At 35.8% G+C, this 18,977-nt stretch overlaps 1 protein-coding gene across 9 annotated transcripts in view; it reads left to right on the top strand.

Moving 5' to 3' along the window:
* The window catches only part of KMT2C (lysine methyltransferase 2C), a 285,522-nt gene that overhangs the window by 227,094 nt on the left and 39,451 nt on the right, over positions 1-18,977 (top strand). For all 9 annotated transcript variants that reach the window (XM_072652159.1, XM_072652155.1, XM_072652152.1 and 6 more), the window contains 10 exons: positions 749-822; positions 1,739-1,921; positions 2,545-4,428; positions 5,113-5,387; positions 6,427-8,237; positions 9,958-10,069; positions 12,153-12,219; positions 13,538-13,601; positions 15,365-15,597; positions 16,965-18,647. In XM_072652159.1, the coding sequence (XP_072508260.1) occupies positions 749-822; positions 1,739-1,921; positions 2,545-4,428; positions 5,113-5,387; positions 6,427-8,237; positions 9,958-10,069; positions 12,153-12,219; positions 13,538-13,601; positions 15,365-15,597; positions 16,965-18,647 (6,386 nt within the window). The remainder of the gene's footprint in view (positions 1-748; positions 823-1,738; positions 1,922-2,544; positions 4,429-5,112; positions 5,388-6,426; positions 8,238-9,957; positions 10,070-12,152; positions 12,220-13,537; positions 13,602-15,364; positions 15,598-16,964; positions 18,648-18,977) is intronic.

Raw genomic sequence — 18,977 nt, forward strand, 5'->3', positions numbered from 1 at the left:
TATTATTTATAATGATAAGCAATATAATTATTTTTGTAAGATAATTATATGCTAAGTAGATAAATGGAGCTACTGTATCTAATACTAGTGGAGAGATAGACAAATAGGTAGATGGATAGGTGGATAGATGGATGAATGTAACTAAATCAGTTTAAACTGGGTCAAGCTTTTTCTAATGGTGTAGTCTTTATGAAAGACAAATCATAAGTATGCTCTTGTTTCTGCCCCCTTATTTTTGTTGGTATAGCATATGGTTCAACATCATTCTACAAACTTTTCTCACAGTTTTTGCCATTATTGTTTCCTTAGCCTTTAATTTTTTTAATGTCTAATCTCTGGAATAATTCTTCTTTGTGAAGTTTTTATGTACTTATGTTAATTCTTAAGTACTTAAAATTATTTCCTCCCAGTATGTATTTCTGTTGTTATGAATACTGATCATGACATTTGTTCACACAAGCATTATTGTTTGATGTGGCTCCAATTAGAAGCAGATTCATCCAAAATAGTTAACCTTTTAGTTTTAGAGTACACTTTCTAGGTTTGACTTTTATGTAAACATTACTAAATATGCTTTGTATCCTCTCCATTTTATGAGCTCAGTTCCATGCCATAATATTTAATTGTGAGGTATAGTGCTTAAAATCTTGTCTGTCTGAATTGTGTCCATCCTGAGCAACTCATGCTTCCACATGGGCTGTCAGTACAAAGAGGCCCCTTCTCTGAACCTGATCTTGTTTTGTTTTAGATTGGGCCACAAGAGTGAAGCAGATTGCTAAATTGTGGAGAAAAGCAAGTTCGCAGGAAAGAGCACCATATGTGGTATTTTAAACATGATTGTCCTGTTTATATATGTTTTATATATAATATCATTATGTCATTTCAGAGTCTTAAGATTACAAAAACACTTTGCATTGAACACTTCTGTAGCTTAATGTGACTTCTGCCCCTTAAAACCTGAAAAAAAGACATTTAAGATATAGTTTTTACTAAGAAATACATATTTTGGCCTCATATTGAAGTTCAAAGAGCATTTCTGCTCATTGACAGATGAAGCCTTTCTAACTCAGATCGAAACCCTTATTTGTGAATTATACAAATTCTGTTCCTTTTTCATCTTGGTATTTGTTAGACTGCTCTAAAAATAATATAGCATACTTAAACAGAGAGCTACCAAGCTTGTTTCAGTGAAGGTAAAAAATACTTTTATTTTTTCTCCAGCACCTGAACTTTACCAGAATAGTAAGTAGGCTGGTTTAATGTTTGTTAGTCACTTGTTTGGTTCCAGATCTTCAAATTGAACATTAAAGAATCAAAGTCTGAATCCTAATTTTATCTCCTTCCTTCTGTCTAATCTAAAACTATTCTCCTTTACATTACCTAAGTCTTACGTTCCTCAAAATAGATGACATAAATATGAATTCAGTGTTATGTTTTGGGTTTTTTTTTTGGACTTTGTACCCATACTCATGAGTGAATAATTGAGAAAACTTTTCAGAAAGCATCTTCAGATGTTTTTGAAAATAAAATGGAGTGTTAGCAATTTAGAATACAGTGTCTTTCATAGAAAGAACTATAAGTCCTAAGAGGTAGTATTTTTGCATTTCAAGGAATTAATCTGAATTTTTCCTTTGTTTTTTTTATTTAAAGTTACCTTAAATTAACATTTTATTTTCACATGTGAAAAAAGAAATTATTATGCTTCCAGCTTAATATCTTGTCATTTTTTTCCTCAAAGCAAAAAGCCAGAGATAATAGAGCTGCTCAACGTATTAATAAAGTGCAGATGTCAAATGATTCCATGAAGAGGCAGCAACAGCAGGATAATATTGATCCTACCTCTCGTATTGATTCAGATCTATTTAAAGATCCATTAAAGCAAAGAGAATCTGAACATGAACAGGAATGGAAATTCAGACAGGTATGTTTTATTTAAATAGATTTTTTTTTTTTATGCTTTTCATATAGAGGCATTGATTACCAAGAGGATAGTATAGGAGAAAGAGACATGGACATGGAGTTACGAGACCTAGATCATACAGTTATTTACTTTGTCACATTGGGAAAATGAATTTTTCAGACTATTCTATAGGGATAATAATGTGTGAAATATTCACCTCACAGAAATGCTACAAGGAAAGTTCTCAGTAAATTGTAACGCACCGTATAAATATAAGTAGCTCTTGCTTAATTCAAAATTTAATTTTGACCACATATAAAATCCAAATGATTTCCTTACTTGTAGAATTATAGCCCTGAGTAGAGAACAACCAAGAATTTTTATGTTTACAAAAGTGTTTTCTTCTATTTGGTGTTTAATAAATTTTTAAATCGTTCCTCATTCACAAGGTGTTTCCTGCACTCCTGCTCTAAGTTTTGTGTGCTAGGTACTGTTGGGGACAAGTTGTGTAAGATCCCTGCCCTCAATAAGTTTAAAATGTAGTAAAGTGAGTTTTTCATCTAATAGTTTTTCTTACACAGACAGGTTTTTCCTTCACTGATGTTGACTGTTAAGTTTTTCATATCTTTCTCTTCCTTCAATAGCAAATGCGTCAGAAAAGTAAGCAGCAGGCAAAGATTGAAGCCACACAGAAACTTGAACAAGTGAAGAATGAGCAGCAGCAACAGCAGCAGCAGCAGCAGTTTGGTTCCCAGCCACTTGTGAACCAATCTGGGTCCGACACCCCCAGCAGTGGGATGCAGAGCCCTTTAACCCCCCAGCCTGCTAATGGAGGAAGCGTGTCTCCTGCACAGTCATTCCACAAGGACCTATTTACAAAACCACAACTTCCCGGACCCCCGACAACAGCAGCTTCAGATGATGTGTTTCTAAAGCCCCAAGCACCACCTCCCCCACCAGCCCCTGTCCGCATCCCAGTTCAGGAAGCCCTTCCTCAGTCTCAGACTCCTCAGTCACCATCACCGCACATGTTTTCATCAGGTTCTTCAAGCACACGGCCCCCATCTCCAGTGGATCCTTATGCTAAAATGGTGGGAACCCCTAGACCACTTCCAGGGGCTCAGAACTTTCCCAGAAGGAATTCTGGTATATCAGTGGAAGCCTGCACCACTCCCTTATCTCGATCCATTCAAGTAACTGAGACAACTGCAAATAGGCTTTCTTCTGTCAGAGATGTGTGTTCTTCTTCAGCTGGTAGTGATCCCTATGCAAAACCCCCAGACACACCCAGGCCTGTAGTGACTGATCAGTTTTCTAAACCTTTGAGTATACCAAGGTCTCCTGTTGTCATGGAACAAACTGGAAAAAGTCCTTTAACAGCTGGTACTAATGATCCTTTTACTAAACCATCTCCTAGGACTGACAGGTTCCAAAGACAACGGATACCTGATCCATATACACGACCTCCACTGACACCTGCCCCTGTTGATAGTAATACTGGACCTTTTAAGCCTCCAATGCACCCAGCTCAGTCCCCACAAGATCCTTTTGGATCAGTGCCACAAACACCAAGACGAATGTCTGTTGACCCCTATGAAAGGCCTGTTATGACACCAAGGCCGGTAGACAGTTTTCCCCATAATCAGACTGGTGATCCATATAGCCAGCCTCCCCATACTCCACATCCTGCAATGAATGACTCTTTTGCCCACTCTTCAAGGTCTTTTTCTCAGTCTGGGGCTATGTCCAGGCAAACTTCTCAGGATCCTTATTCCCAGCCTCCAGGAACTCCTCACCCTCTTGCAGATTCTTTTCCCCAATCCTCAGGAACACCTCGACCCATTAAGGACCCCTATTCCCAACCTTCTGCAACTGCACGACCCACCACTATTGATCCATATATTCAGCAGTCTTCTACACCCATACCCTCTGCACAGACAGAGTTATTTGTTCCATCACCAGGTAATCAAAGGCATACTGATCCTTATGCTCATCCTCCCGGAACACCAAGACCTACTGTCACTGGTCCTTATTCACAGGTATCAGTATCACCAAGACCAGGCATTCCAGAAAGTTTTACTAGATCCCCCTTGACAAGACCAGGTCTTGTGCCAAATCAAGATACTTTCCTGCAGGCAGCACCAAACAGAGGACCAGCTTTACCAGGAACTTTTGTAAGGCCATCAGATACATGTTCTCAAACACCAAGGCCACCAGGTCCTGCTTTGTCAGAAACCTTTAGCCATGTTCCACCATCCCCAGCTCACGACCCCTATGATCAGCCTCCAATGACTCCAAGACCTCAGTCTGATTCTTTTGGGACTAGTCAAATTAGCCATGATCTTGTTGATCAACCACGACAAGGGTCAGAAGGGAATTTTAATGCATCTTCAAGTTCTCCAATGAATTCTCAAGGACCACAGTTTTCTGCTATCCCCCCAGTTCCTGGTCCTGCCCCAACTTTGGCTGGAACAGATACACAGAACACCATAAACATGTCTCCAGCAGATACAGAAAAACTAAGACAGGTAAACTAATTGTATATTCATGGTGCTAAAGTATGTTATTTAGAAAAACATGTCTAGTGCTTTTTACCTAAATTTTATAATAGTACAAAGGTGTTTATAGCTTTCAGAGTCTTTGAAAGAAGTCACAATCTTGTGAAAAAGAAGGAAATTTTGAGTCTAAAGATCCATGTTCAAATTTCCACTCAGCTGTTTAGTGTATAGCTTTCAGGAAATAATTTTACCTCATTAAATCTCAATTTCTTTATCTGTAAAACGAGGGTTAGAATAAATGTTTTCCGTGATCATATTCAGCTTTATATCCATGATGCTAAGATATGTGTTCATCATATTGAGTTATATCAAGGTCATTGGAGAATGGGAAAGAGTATTAAATTTGAAGTGTCAGTTTACTTGTGGTAACTTTCCTTTAGGTTGGTTTTATATCTTGTAAATCTTCAAGTGGGAGTAGTTTTTAAATGATTAGGTCTCTTCCTGACTAAGAGTAGGATTTAACTGTCATTTCTTGTAAGCTACTACATAAGTGTGAGGTGTCACTGTTTGAAATTTTAAGTCTTCTTTAAAAATCTGGATATTTAAAAACTTACATTGCTAAACTTATATAGGAAGTGGTATCTTTTGAAACCTTTTATCTGTTATGAGTCCATCAGTTCTATTGGTCATTCTGGTCCTTTTTTCCTTAAACAGAGGCAGAAATTGCGTGAGATCATTCTTCAGCAGCAGCAACAGAAAAAAAATGCTATCCGACAAGAAAAAGGATTACAAGACCCTGGGTCTCTGCAACCCTGGCAACCTGAAAATCTCAACCCAATTTTTAATAGGCCACCGCCTCCTTATCCTGGGAATATTCGAGCTCCTGTTGTTTCACCTGGTGGACCTCGGTTTCCTCTTTTCCCAAAAGATCAACGAGGACCATTTCCTTCTGATGTTACTGGCATGGGCATGAGACATCATGGGCTAAGGTAATGCTTTATTTTGTAGACAGTTCCAGATTGTTGCTCAACTAAGGAATAGACAAGTAAAAATCCTAGCTCATGCAGAAATTGGAGTTACTGGGGCTTCTACTTGCTCCACCATCTCCTCTTTATTGAAAATGCAGAAAGTAACTGTTGTTTGATGCTACTGAGGAGAGTTGCTGCAAGCAAACAAGAATATTATTTCCCAGAAATTCAGACATGATTCTCTAAATTTTATAGAACCCCATTATAATTTGTCAAATGCATCTGATGATTAGCAGTAAAACAAAAAAGTTCAGTTAATTCAATCTGTGACATTATTCACCTATAATGTGATGGCAGTTCATTGGTTCCACATTTTAAAATAGATTTTTAACCAGTTGGAGACTAAATATTTTAAGGAAATTTTCACAAAATTAGAGAAATAAAGGCATCTGTATTGTTTTATGTCTTTTTACTTTACTTTTTAAGCATCCTTCTATCTCTTTTCTCTGCTTCTGTGTTTTATTCCGTCAGTCCTTCAAGTACCATGTTCCTGGAAATATTTCCATGCCCTCACATACTCCAGTTTCATGCCTTTTTCCAGCAATTTCATAAATCCACCCCTTTTGTAAAATCTTCCTGGCCTTTAAAACTCAGTAAATCTAAACATTCCTATCCCCTGAAATTGTTTTGATGCACCATCCCACAATATGGATATGGGTTTTTAGTTAATCATTTGTTTTATCTATTAAACATTTATTTACTTGTCTGTCTTTATTCTACATTTGTTTTGTCTATCTTACACTATAACCTTCTAGAATTCAGTTACAAATGCTAATTCTCCTATGTGATACCTAACTAATGACTTCCATACAGGTGCATAATAAATCTTTCCTAGTGTTGATTTTATTTTTACTGTAAGATCATTTTGTTTTAGGGCATAATGGAGCTATTAATTTTGTACTTAAGGTTCATGTTTAAACTCACTTTCCTTCTAACCACAAATTTTAACCATATTCCTTAAATCACAAATGTTAACTTCCTGAATTATATGTCTTTTTAGATTTGGATTCCCAGGTGGGGGCCATGGTCCACCACCAAGTCAGGAACGTTTCCTTGTGCCCCCTCAGCAAATTCAGGGTCCTGGAGTTCCTCCACAGCTTCGAAGATCAATGTCTGTAGATATGCCCAGACCCTTGAGCAACTCACAGATTAATAATCCAGTTGGAATTGCTCAGCATTTTCCACCACAGGGTATGCAGGTTCAACAGCATAATATACTGGGTCAAGCATTTATTGAATTGCGGCACCGGATCCCTGATGGAAGACCCCGGCTTCCCTTCAACATTTCTGCTAGTAATGTCTTGGAGCCAACTTCCCAACACCATAGGCATGGGAACCTTTTACCACGGTCAGACTTTCAAGGTCCAAGACACATAGATCCAGTTAGGCGGACACCACATTGTGTAAGTAATCAGGTTCCAGTGCCTACAAATTTGGACCATATGCCACCATCTCAGCAAGAGTCAGGCCAAACTGTTCACCCATCTTCTCTGGCCATGCGTTCTCTGTGTCATCCCCCAGGAAATGATTTTGTAGGGAGTTCTCTGCCAACTCCAATGTCAGCTGATGAATCTAATAATTTACAAATGACTAGTCAGCCTCCTGATAGCTTAGAAGAAAAGCTTGATCCTGATGATCCCTCTGTAAAGGATATAGATGTCAAAGATCTTGAGGGGGTTGAAGTCAAAGACTTAGATGATGAAGATCTTGAAAATTTAAATCTGGATCCAGAGGATGGCAAAGGAGATGAATTAGATACCCTAGGTAATCTGGAAACAAATGATCCCAATCTTGATGATCTCTTGAGATCAGGAGAATTTGATATTATTGCATATACAGATCCTGAACTTGACCTGGGTGACAAGAAAAGTATGTTTAATGAGGAATTAGATCTAAATGTCCCAATTGATGATAAATTGGATATGCAGTGCAAAACTGATGAACCAAAAAATAACGAAACAATTGGTAAGACTGTAATCTCTTCTGACAAACACTCTCCAAAGAAAAAATCTACTATTCTCAGTGAGATAAAAACAGAAGTACTCTCTCCAAATTCACAAGAGGAAACAAAATCTGAAAAAGAGAAAAATGAGGGCTGTGCAAATACTGCGTCTACTCAGCTTTCTACGGAAACTGAATTAAATGGAGGAGAAAAGACTTCTTCAGTATCTTGCAGTCAAGACCTAATTGATAATAGGACTAATCAGGAAAATGTTGGGTCAAACACAAATGTACAAGGATCCACTCAGATGCCTACTCAAGACGTAATAAGTGCCTGTAGCATAACTGAATCAACTCCAGTTCTCTCAAGTTTACTTGCTAATGAGAAATGTGATAATTCTGACATACAGCCATTGGCATCTCCTCCACCTTCTTTGCCAGCTACTCAGTCCAATCATGTGTCAAGTTTGCCTACAACTTTAATGCCACCTTCTGGACCAGTTTTAGACCATACAATGAATTCTAATATGACTGTGGTCTCCAGAATGAACCATACTTTTTCTCAAGATATGACCATAAGTCCAGGATTTATCCACAGTCAGTCCACAAATCACAATTTTGGGACAGGACAACCTAACAATCAGGCTGTCCCTCTAGCAAATCCATCTGGTCCAAATGGCATGTCTGGACCCCAGCAATTACTCCTTCCTCAGGCGTTAGCCCAGCAGAATAGAGAGAGACCTCTTCTTCTAGAGGAACAGCCACTTCTTCTCCAGGACCTTTTGGATCAAGAAAGGCAGGAACAGCAACAGCAGAGACAGATGCAAGCCATGATTCGCCAGCGATCGGAACCATTCTTCCCCAATATTGGTATGAATTCCATAGCATTTTATGTATCATATTTGGTTCACAAGGGCAACCATTAAGAATGAGATGTTTCAAAGTCAATTCAAAATCTGTTTTTGATGTTACGTATTTCATTCCTTTAAAAGTATTGTTGGTATCATTTGTTTTTCTATCTTCTTTATTAATAGATGTCCCTATCCCTTCGTCTACTGAGAGCCATTAATTGGAACAAAATATTTGGGGGGGAACCCCAAAACCTTCCCATATGTCATCTGAGTCTGACAATATACAGTGGTCCATTCCCATACTCCCCCACATATGCAAAAAAAAAAAAAAAAAAAAAAGGAGACTGCATTTTCTCAACTCTTTCTCATGGTCATAATTACATAGGGTTCAGTTTCAGATTTTTTTTTTTGTTATTCTTTCCATTTAAGATGTCATATTACACACACATAGACACACAGTATTCATTTGGTATATCAGGTTATATACTTCTCATGCTTTTCTGCATTCTTCATACCTGTTATTTCATACAGTGTAGTCATGGTCCACTGTAAATTACGAAGGACCACTGTAAAAAATGAGGGAGAGCAGTATTATATCCTTACGAGGTTGACTCAAATGTCATAAAGTTCAGAGCTTTGAGCTTCTTGGACATTCTTCCTGTGTTATCAACTTTAGTTGGTCTTAGAATTATTACATTGAAACAAGAATAATTAAAATCAAGAATGCTATTTGCCTGTTCTTCCCTCGAAGATTTTTTTTCCTGTGTAGCACATAGAAGTTGTTTAATTTAAGCAAATTAGTAAAAAAAACAAAAAAACCCAATACCATTTTTTACTGTGTTTACATGATGAGTATGAAAATACTTTATAAACTTTTTTCCATACTTGAATAAATAATAAAACATTTTAACTTATAAGATTTGTGCTGGTACACATGTGGCATGCACGCATGTATACACACACACAGAGAAATATAACAGTCCAAGGAAATTTTTAAAGTCACTCAATTTGTTGGGGAAGTTTGGAGTTAGAAACCAGAGCTTTCTCACTGAGGAATAATTCTTTTCAAAGTAGCTACATAGGTTGTTCTTAGAGAAACAGCATGGATTATTGTATAGAGGGCCCTTCTCAAGGGTAGGAAGACACAAATTAAGGTCCTACCTTTGACATATACTGGCTGCGTGACACTGGAGAAGTAACTTAACCTCTCAGTGCTCTAGGCAACTCTCTAAGACTACATGTTGCTAAAACATGCCTTCCTGCATTTACAAAGGAAGTTAGCTTACCCAACGAGTTTCATATCCAAAAAAATTTAGTTCCATTTTTTTCCCGTGATTCTTGAATTCTTTCTATTTCATTAATAGAATGGCACCTTCTTACTCATGTTTTTGCCCGTGTTATTCATTGGCAACTGTCCTAAAAGTCACTAAAATAAGGGAGTAGTGGTTGGATGAATTGAAATTTTGGATAAAGTTAAATTTGATTGAAGTTAAAATTTGTCTTAACATCACCTATATTTTTATAGGCTGTGGTATTAAAAGTACATTTCCAAATATAAGTTCATTAAATAGGAATAAATCTAATTTAGATCCTCATAATAAGAATTTTTTAGCCAGCTTCATAAGAATAACTTAAATATAAAGAATAAAGTAACATTTAATGTCATAGGAAATTATTTACTTACACTGTATATTCTACTATGAGACTGTACAAATAACTATGATAATTTTTTTCTTTAGATTTTGATGCAATTACAGATCCTATAATGAAAGCAAAAATGGTAGCTCTTAAAGGGATTAATAAAGTAATGGCTCAAAACAATATGGGGATGCCACCAATGGTTATGAACAGGTAAGGTAAAGATGGCCCCTAATCTTTTGAGACTAGAAGTCATTGATTTAACTTGAATGTGCCTAAGATTTAGGGAAAACATATCAGAAATTTAGGAATTTACATTTTAAGAAAGAATAAATACCAAGTTTAAATAAAGTAGGATCAGAGATTGAGAACAAGTTTCTTTTCGTGTTTGAGGAAAAAGTTTGGAAAATACTGACTTAACTGACATAATGGAGAAATATATAAGTTTTTGCCTTAAGTAAATGATTCTTTTAATGCTAATTATGTCATGGATGATGAGAAGTCATAAATGAATAGACCTTTTTAATTGTGAAAGGGAAAAGGAAAAATAGGTTAGATTTGAGGGTAAGATTCTTATTTGTTCCATCAGTAAATTAAATATTATCTCTCTGAAAGGAGAGGAAAGGAAATCAAGAGTAAAAAAAGTAGAATTTTTACTGGTAATTGGGGAAAATTGAAGGATTTTTCTTTATTGAAATTAAAAAAATTAGAAAGGAAAAAAATTGTAAATAATATTTATTTGGGTCCTGGAAACTAGATATTACTTATTTAAAAGGAGACAGAAGACCAGGTATAGCAGTTCAGATGGGAAAGAAATAGGTGAGATTTTATTTGGGAACCATTTGGTGTCAGTACAAAACTAGAAATTAACCACTTATTTCAGTGTTGAGGGTTACATTTGAGGTATTAGGTAATAATTTCCTCTCATTTTTACTAGCACCAAATTTTTTATTAACACCACATTAACAGGCATTCATTAAATGCATGCTATGTGCCAGGCACTATTTTAAGCTCTGAACAGCTTATCTAATCAAGTATTTCAATTTAATAAATATATTTTGACCATACTGATAATATTGTTCATATTCAGGGTACTCTTTTAGGTATTCTTTACATGATGGAGTCCTTGTACTTGGATAGTTTATAGTTGAACTGGGGAAGCAAGGTGCTTTATATGGGGTTTATATTATACTAGTTACTTCTGTAAGTACCCAAAAAAGTAGTATAGTATTATTATAAGAGATAACACCACCGACACTTGATTGAATTAATGGAGACCTTGGATGTGTAAGATGTGAATCAATTAAAAAATAATAATTTTAATAATATTGTGCTTTACGGTTTGCAAAGCATTGCACAAATATTATGTCATTTGTTCATTACTGACAACCTGGAAAGTTGGTACTATTATGATCCTCTTCTTACAGATAAGAAACTAAGTATGAGAGAGGTTAAGTGACTTGGCCAGGGTCACATAGCTTAGAAAATACCTGAGGCAGAGTTTAAAGTAGATGGGTGAGGAGGGGACCAAGTACTTTATAAAGTGGCCTAATCTGTGTGTAGGCTCTGTGCTTTACACCTTACAAATATTATGTCATTTAATCATTATGACCTTAGTAAATAGGTGTAGTCCTATTTTTACAGCTAAGGAAAATGTTAGAAGGAAGTCTTCTTGATTCCAGGTTTAGTGCTCTGTCTACTGACTTACTGTCATTGAATTCATTTCAACATATATTAAACAGTGCCCATTTTGTGTTTTGGCACCGTGACTTGAGTCTGGCAAACACAGCTCATGCAAACTTAGCTTACCCTGACATATGTAACAGTACATTAAAAATAAATGTCTGGTATTTGAAATATCTTTCAGAAATTTTGTGTTCATTTGAGTTATATTTTAACCTTCAGAAAGCTGTGAACATTTTAGTTTATCATTACATATTTAATTAGAATTAGTTCACTTTTTGAACTGCATTGCCCTTGAAATTTTTATTAGCAATTAAAATAATGCAAACATACAGACATGATTTTTTAAAAATGTAACAGAATTACTGTTGTCTTTTTTAATCAAGTTGGTAGCTATGAATGTTTTAGAACCTTTTTAAGACTAATTTTATTATGGTTATTTTATGCTTTATAGGTTTTTAGTTTGATTTCAAGCTGTGTTGCTAATTTTACCTAATTGGTATAGAAAATGACTTAAACATTTAAAATTTTTTTTTAGCCTACTTTAAAACATTCCACAGATTGCTGTTGCTAAATGCTTACTTTTTTTAGAAAGAAGTATCCTTTTTTACAGGTTTCCCTTTATGTCTGCAACACAGAGTGGTGATGGCCAGAATCTTCCCCAGCAGGCAATTGCTCAGGTATGCCATTTGTAATTTGTTTTGTTTCCCCCTCCAATTTTCTTATTGGGTTCCCTTTTTATTTGTTTTATTTTTAAGTAAAGCCAGTGAATTAGTGAGGGAAATAATAAATAATTAATTATTTCTCGTTTAAGCCTGGTATATAGTATCATGCCTTATGACACTAGAACTATGAGAGTTTATTCTGAATAATTTATTTAAGCTCTTGTAATTAAAAGATAGATTTATAAGGGTAACAGAAGTTCAAAAAAAGAATAGATATTTTCATATTTTCTTTTACTCATATGCTATGATTTTGTTAATTTGACATAGAATTCATTTGGCAGCAGAATAAAAGTGAAAATATTCTCCCTCATATATTTCTGATATATGCCTGAAGAACTACTTACTTGCAAACCACTCATTTCTATGTTGTTTTTCTATATATAAATTTCATAACATTTTTAGAAATAGCCAGACAATAATTAGGGAAATTTTTTCAAAAGTACTTTTTTTCTGAATCAATCTGATATTTTAAGTTTGCTTTTACTTGCATTTTTGCTGTCTCTAAAGAATTTTCAGTAGTGTCTTTCACTTCTATAGAAATATTTATCTTAGCTTTGACAGAATATAGAACCTCATATTATTAATAAATTTGCTTTTTTTCTCTTATGAGACTAACTTGTAAACAGAATAAAAAATAAAATAATATGGAAAATAAAGTAAATAATGTTATCTTCCTGTATTTGCTGCTTTGTTTATAATTTTTCTTAAGAAAAATGAATCAATTAAGTGGAATTAATATTAAACTCCAGACAATTTTTTGTGTTTTTTTTTTTCATTTTGGAAAAACTAATACATTGTGATATTTCTAAATGATTTCCTATAAAGTAAAATTCAATGTCGACTGGTTAACTTGTCCCCAGTTGGAGAAAATTTAGTTACTAAACAGCCAAAGGAACTTTAAGATAAGATTTATCTGTATTGTAGTCCTTGACTACAGTACAATAGTGAGGGTGTAGGGCAGTCCTACTGTGATGATCTATTAATCATTTACACAGTGGCACTCCTCATGAGTTAATTTTGCCAATCTTTCCTCTAGAATGATTGAGTTTGCCCCCTAAGTGTACATATTACTACTAATTGTTGAAAAGAGTGAACTAATTTTGATCTGATTACAAATGCTCAAATATGACCACTAAATTCATTCTACCTTGTAAAAGTGAAAGATTCTAATTCCTTTATATTGTGTTTAAAAATATTTTACCAGTTCTATTTGGTTTTCTTTTTGTCTAATGTTTGATTATAAAAAAGTTCTTATACATTTTACTTATTTTAGGATGGCAGTTTAACACCTCAGATTTCTAGGCCTAATCCTCCAAATTTTGGTCCAGGATTTGTCAGTAAGTATAAGTCTTTCAATAAGTTACATGTATTCTGGGGATTTTTTTTGTCTTTACTGTATATGTATCCTCCCCTGGTCTTTTGTCAGTTATCACTCTACAGCTGAGCTTGCTTTTTTAGTTATTTCTAAGTCATTATTGTGTGCGAATAATTGGTTAGATTTGAGCATTTGCATTAGAAAAATCATATTTCCCATTCTCTTTTCCTGCTTGTACATATATTGAACACAGTACCCATGTTGAACACATTAAATATATGATTACAGGCTAATAATTTAAAGACTATATAATTAAATCAATCCTGTTTCTCTCTGAAGGCTTTATGTCTAAAATGCAAACATTCAAGAAAAGATATACTGTGGGAGAAATAATGGGAATATGCTTAGGAAACAAACTGGGTTACAGCTTGGTTTATGGCTCAGAAATGCAGCAATACCCTGTTGTATGTTACAGAATTACCTTCAGGGAATTCATTAGAGGCTCAGGATAGGTTTTTGAAGTTCAATCTCAGTTGAACTTTTCTGAAATTTCCAGACTGTTTAGCTAACTTTTTTTCACCATTATTTTTCATTTTGCGCACCTCTGCTCTCCTGGTTCCAGAAACCAGAAAGGCTTTCCTTGCGGTAGGTCTTATTCCACCAGAAGGAGAACTTCTGAAACCTTGTGAAAAAGCCTGTTCTTGAAAATCCTTCCAAATTTGGTCGACTGGACACAACGGTCACATGCACTAGATTATCTGCATTTAATAATAAACCCCCAAATCTGACCTTTTGAATTCCTGGTATGCCATAATTATATTTTGAATATATTTTTTAAAAACATACCAAACTTCTCTAACTGGCTTTTTCTGATGTTACTGTGCCCATTTACTTTAGTTGAGTTCTTAATGTATAATGATATTCTGTAACATTGATATTTTTTTAGCTAGGATCCTTCTAGAGTTACATTCATTCATTTCTATGTATTACCTTATTATAAGATGAGAAGATGGCATGTGAAGAATTTGTATTGTTATAAAATTACTAGTATTGATTGTTATCAATGCATAGAACAAAACACCCTTCAAGAGTAAAGATGTTACAAGATGAAGAAAAGCTGTTTATGTATGGGGAGAGGGGCAGGCAGGAACAGGAGGAATGTCATTAACTGCTCACTTATTGGAGAGTTTAGTGCTTCACCATTTCTACTTGTTTATAGTTTTGTAATTATGAAATTAACAGAAATTCTCTGCATAGAACACCGAATGCTAAATTAAAATAGCCTCTTCTAAGACCTATAAGAATACTTACCCCTTTAGAACAATGTCTCTTTACATTTAAAAGTAAAGCAGCCTTGTAAACTGAAGCAAATGTGAGAGGTTTATTCATGCAGTGGACTTCAGTAGGATCTCTTATAACTTATTTTAGAAAGTCCTTGAGGATGTAGGAAAAGTTATCTAGATATCATAGTATTATTACTTCGAAATATTCCGTTTGAGAAAGCTTTATCCATTTTATGGATATAAATTCCATCTTTTTCAGTAAATTTTTATTGATATTTTCCTGTGTGTTTCCAAGTAGATATGTTTTGCCATTTAAAACAAAATACTGTCCTAAAATTTGGTAATTATGGCTCAAACTCTTCCCATTATATGTACAGTGAAAATTTTTTGATTTCTTTTTTAAGTTACACCAGCATTTGAAAAAAAAGAGAGGATTCATCAAGTTTATGTCAATCATACACTAGTAGTATTAATAAATGTGCAATTTTGATGTTTTTCTCAGATGATTCACAAAGAAAACAGTATGAGGAATGGCTTCAAGAGACACAACAGCTTCTGCAGATGCAACAGAAATATCTTGAAGAACAAATTGGACTGCACAGAAAATCTAAGAAGGCTCTTTCTGCTAAGCAACGCACAGCCAAAAAAGCTGGGCGAGAATTCCCAGAAGAAGATGCAGAACAATTGAAGCATGTTACGGAGCAGCAGAGTATGGTTCAGAAACGGCTAGAACAGGTAACAGACTTGTAGAAATAGTTACTCAGTAAACCATTGTTAATACTCTATTTAAAATTTTTCTTCTGGTTGTGATGATGAAAATATTCATTATTAGTAGTGTTTAATAGCAAGAAAGTCAATACCCAGCCCCTCAGAGACTTGATGATTTATGGTAGGGCAGTCAGGATGCTCCTAATTCATCATTACTATTTGCAGACTAATGCTCTACCTCTGTCCCTCAATACTCTCTCCTGTTTTGAGGTGTATTCTATCTAAATTTATCACCTAAGCCATATTTTGGTAACTTAGCAATAGACACCTGTCCTGCAGGGCCCCCTCCCCCCCAAGTCATTTTCCTTCTTCCTACCAAACTTAAACTCTGGTCTTTTCATTAGGAATACTTGGAAGTCCTTTACTTCATTAAATGTCCATTTTTTTTGTACCACTTTTGGTTTATCCTGCTTTTTAAGGAGTTTCTCAGTGACTTTTTGTGCTTCTTTAAGTTGTTAATTCTTTTTTCATTTTCTTGTATGGCTCACATTTCTTTTTCCAATTTTTCCTCTACTACTTTGATTTTAAAAATCACTTTTTTGTTCCTTTTTTAAAAATCCCTTTCTTTAGCTCTTCTAGAAATGCTTGTTGGGCTTCTGTCTAGCATGTACTTTTCTCTGATGCTCTGCTTATATGTGTTTTCATGTTACTGTCTTCTGAGTTTAGTCTTGAGCTTCCCTGTCACTATAGTAATTTTTTACAGTCAGGTTCTTTTTCTGTTTGCTCATTTTTCCAGCCTATCTTTGACTTTGAATTTGAGTTTTGTTAAGGTTGGGCTGTCCCCAATGGGGAAAGTAGAGTATCACTGCTGAGCTTCCAGTTTTTTCACCCTACTGTTTTCAGAACTTGTTCTGGGAGTCTGTAAGTTTTCAATGCTTCCAAGATGGTACATTCCTGGGAGAGATGTGATCATTGATCCCTTGGTCTGTGCTTTATTCCCTACCCAGAAAGCAAGATGGAGTGTTGTGTATCAGACACCCCAGGGAGGCCAGGTTAGGTGGGTTGTAGAGTAGATAAAGGAGGGCTAAATAAATACTGGTGATAAGACTGCCTTTTATCTAAAACTACAATTGTTAAAAATTTATTTTCCAGTCCTGCTGTAGTCCTGGAAAAATTTTTCTAGTCTCAGCTTCTCTAAATCCCTTCCATCTAATTTATACCCTTAAAAAGTCTTAATGCCTACTTTGCTATTACTTACCTGACCAGCCAGGATAGGTCGACTGCTCTATCTTTTTACTGAGCCTTTTGTGTAATAAGTGTTCAGTTAATATGTGTTGAATGAATTAACTAACTATGAATATTGCATACAAATAAAGGCTCATTCTATGTTTCAGATTCGGAAACAACAAAAAGAACATGCTGAACTCATTGAGGATTACCGCATCAAGCAACAGCAGCAGTGTGCAATGGCTGCACCCGTCTTGATGCCAGGAGTCCAGCCTCAGCCCACAATGGCTCCTGGAGGGTCACCAGTAGCAATAAGTCAACCGAATTTTCCCATAGCATCTCAGCAACTTCAACACCAACAACATACACCTATTATTCCTAGTCAGGCCAATCCTACAAGAATGCCAAATTTACCAGGTTGGCAGCCTACCAGTACTCCTCCTCGCCTTCCTCTAAGTGCTTCAAGGATGCAGCCTCCGATGCCTCCAGTACCAATAAAGACTAGTGTTTCAGCCCCAGGATCTACTTCAAATTCAAATCCACAGAGTGGCCCACCTCCCAGAGTAGAATTTGATGACAATAATCCCTTCAGTGAAAGTTTTCAAGAGCGAGAACGTAAGGAGCGTTTACGAGAACAGCAGGAAAGGCAACGCATTCAACTCATGCAAGAAGTAGACAGGCAGAGAGTTTTGCAGCAGAGAATAGAAATGGAACAGCATGGCATGATTGGACCAGAATTGAATAATAGGTCTTTGTCACAGATTCCATTTTTCAATTCTGACCTACCTTGTGATTTCATATCACATCCTAGACCTCTTCAGCAGTCTCCACAACACCAACAACAAATAGGAATACAACAGCAAAGTATGCAACAGGGATCTGTGAATTCACCCCCCAATCAAACTTTTATGCAGACCAACGAACGACGGCATATAGGCCCTGCCCCTTTTGGCCCTGATCCACCAGTTCTTAGTGGTGGTCCAAGTTTCCATTCTGTCAAACAGCCACATGGAAATCTTTCTCAGAACAATTTTACACAAGGTCAAATAAGGTCTTCCTTTACTCCTGGGATGCCAACAACACCACAGACAAATACTGGTCCTCCATGTGTACAAGAGACTACTGTGCCTCATGGACAAAACTATCCAGGATCGAACCAGTCTCTTATTCAGTTGTATTCTGATATAATTCCAGAAGAAAAAGGGAAAAAGAAAAGAATAAGGAAAAAAAAGAAAGATGATGATGCAGAGTCAACAAAGGCACCATCAACTCCACATTCAGATATAACTGCCCCACCAACTCCAAGTATTTCAGAACCTACCTCAACCCCAACGGTGGTCACACCCAGTGAGCTTACTCCTCATCTGGTAGAACAAGAGTCAGCAGAACCCTTGGGCTCTTCAACTGCTAATGAGGAGATAAATCAGTCATCTTCAGAACTGGAAGATAATCTCTCCAGTAGTGGTTTTTCACAAAGGAATCCACATCATCAGTCCACTGCAGATTCAGAACCTGTAAAGTTCACCTCAGAAGTCCCTAAAACTATTCAAGAAATTAAACTGGAAAAGGCTGAGGCAGAACAGTGCCCTAGCCAAACTGAGCCTAAACTGGAGGATCAAACTGGCATTAAAACAGAAGAAAAGGCTGTCACATCAGCCCAGAGTCCAACCCAGTTGGTTAGTGTACCTTCCTCAAAAGGAGATTCAGGGAATGAACTTTTGAAACATTTATTGAAAAATAAAAAGACATCTTCCCTTTTAAATAAAAAATCTGAAGACAGCTTGAGATTAGAAGAAGAAGGTTCTGGGAATAACAAGTTAATAGAGAAGCACAAATCAGCTGAAGGTCTGGTAAGTTTCAACAACTCTTAAAAGTCACCAGGATTTTTTCTTCCCAACATCCTTTCTGTTTTCATGATTTTTATTTTGTAGATGGCACTATTCCTTTCCTTTCTCCCCTTTCACTGTGTGGTCAAGTAGGAATCTATAAATTAAATTAACTTAGTGCTATGTTAATCTTTCTGTCCCCTACATTTATGGCTTTATTTAATGAAGATCTGTCTTTATTAGTGGGCAGTTAGTACATTAAAACTCTTACTGATTAACTTCTTGGTGTACATTTATAAAGCTTTCTTATAGGTTATAGGAACAGTGTAATGCTAGTGCATAATTCAAATCTCC

Source organism: Notamacropus eugenii, chromosome 3 (assembly GCF_028372415.1).
Source record: "Notamacropus eugenii isolate mMacEug1 chromosome 3, mMacEug1.pri_v2, whole genome shotgun sequence".
In the NCBI taxonomy this organism is placed as follows: Eukaryota; Metazoa; Chordata; class Mammalia; order Diprotodontia; family Macropodidae; genus Notamacropus; species Notamacropus eugenii.